Genomic DNA, 1,370 nt, shown 5'->3' on the forward strand with positions numbered 1-1,370 from the left:
TAATTCCAGGCAAAAGCAAGAAACTTGGTATTGAATTGACTTAACCCTGTGCAGCCCAAGCCTGGGAAAACAATTATGTTTCCAGAAAAATGTAAAGGGTGCAAAAATGCCATTCCTCTCATAGAATCTCCTACATGCGGGAGGGCGCAGGGGAGACTGGGAACCCCACTGGGGAAGTTAACTGCTCCGGTCTTTTCTGTTGCAGATTCTGACACAATGAGGAAACATCTGCGTGGATGCTGGTTGGCCATTGTCTGTGTCCTGCTCTTCAGCCAGCTGTCCTCAGTCAAGGCGAGAGGCATTAAGCACAGAATCAAGTGGAACCGGAAGGCCTTGCCAAGTACCTCCCAGGTCACGGAGGTCCACACTGCAGAGATCCGCCCAGGGGCCTTCATCAAGCAAGGCCGAAAGCTGGATATCGACTTCGGAGCTGAGGGCAATAGGTACTACGAGGCCAACTATTGGCAGTTCCCTGATGGGATCCATTACAACAGCTGCTCTGAGGCCAACGTCACCAAGGAGAACTTTGTCACCAGCTGCATCAATGCCACCCAGGCGGTGAACCAGGAGGAACTGTCCCACGAGAAACAAGACAACAAGCTTTACCAGCGGGTCCTGTGGCGGCTGATCAGGGAGCTCTGCTCCATCAAGCAGTGTGATTTTTGGTTGGAAAGGGGAGCAGGACTTCAGGTCACTCTGGACCAGCCCATGATGCTCTGCCTGCTGGTTTTCATCTGGTTTATTGTGAAGTAAGCTTGCAAGCAGGCTGGTAGCCACAGAGATGAGTGGGTAAGCAAACCATGAGGGAGTTATCCCAGTTCTTCTCCCCAAGCCCCAAACCCCCACGTGTTCTGAAGGTACCAAAGAGCAGTGATTGATTCTTCAGCACTTCAAATAACACTCCCAAGTATTCACTCAGGTTCTTGTTTGTATTTGATAAATGTGTGGGCATCAATTCTCTCCAGGCTCTACCTGAGGGTGGCTTGTTCATCACTGCATTCTCAGCTCCGGTGGAGCATCTGGCACACCGTATCATGCAATAAATATTTGGTAAGCAGATAAAAGAATGCACCAGGGACTGTGCCAAGCACTCCACAATACTTCCCAACAACTCTTAGAGGTTGGTGTTATTCCCATTGTATAGATGAGGAAACTGAAGCTCCAAGAAGTAAAGTAGTAAAGTAGCTAGAAAGTGTCATAGCCATAATTCAACCCTGGCTTGTCTAACCCCAGATTTGCTGCTCTGTACAGTCCCACTTTTGGAAATATGAAAAGACTGATGCTGATGGCCATGTATTTGATACCTTATTACATGGAAGTTGATTAATTAGTCTAATTAAAGTAAGATATAATAAAGGAATTAAACTAAA

At 47.4% G+C, this 1,370-nt stretch overlaps 1 protein-coding gene across 1 annotated transcript; it reads left to right on the forward strand.

Moving 5' to 3' along the window:
• The first annotated feature begins 216 nt into the window (after window positions 1-216).
• On the forward strand, window positions 217-753 carry PRND (prion like protein doppel). Its single transcript, XM_061208595.1, has one exon. The coding sequence runs from the start codon at window positions 217-219 to the stop codon at window positions 751-753; it is 537 nt and encodes a 178-aa protein (XP_061064578.1).
• The last annotated feature ends 617 nt before the right edge of the window (window positions 754-1,370 follow it).

The sequence above is a fragment of the Eubalaena glacialis genome, chromosome 13, assembly GCF_028564815.1.
Source record: "Eubalaena glacialis isolate mEubGla1 chromosome 13, mEubGla1.1.hap2.+ XY, whole genome shotgun sequence".
NCBI classification, from domain to species: domain Eukaryota; kingdom Metazoa; phylum Chordata; class Mammalia; order Artiodactyla; family Balaenidae; genus Eubalaena; species Eubalaena glacialis.

Bases quoted from the DNA above. Each gene is read 5' to 3' on its own strand.
- PRND (XM_061208595.1), top strand. From the start codon at position 217: ATGAGGAAACATCTGCGTGGATGCTGGTTGGCCATTGTCTGTGTCCTG.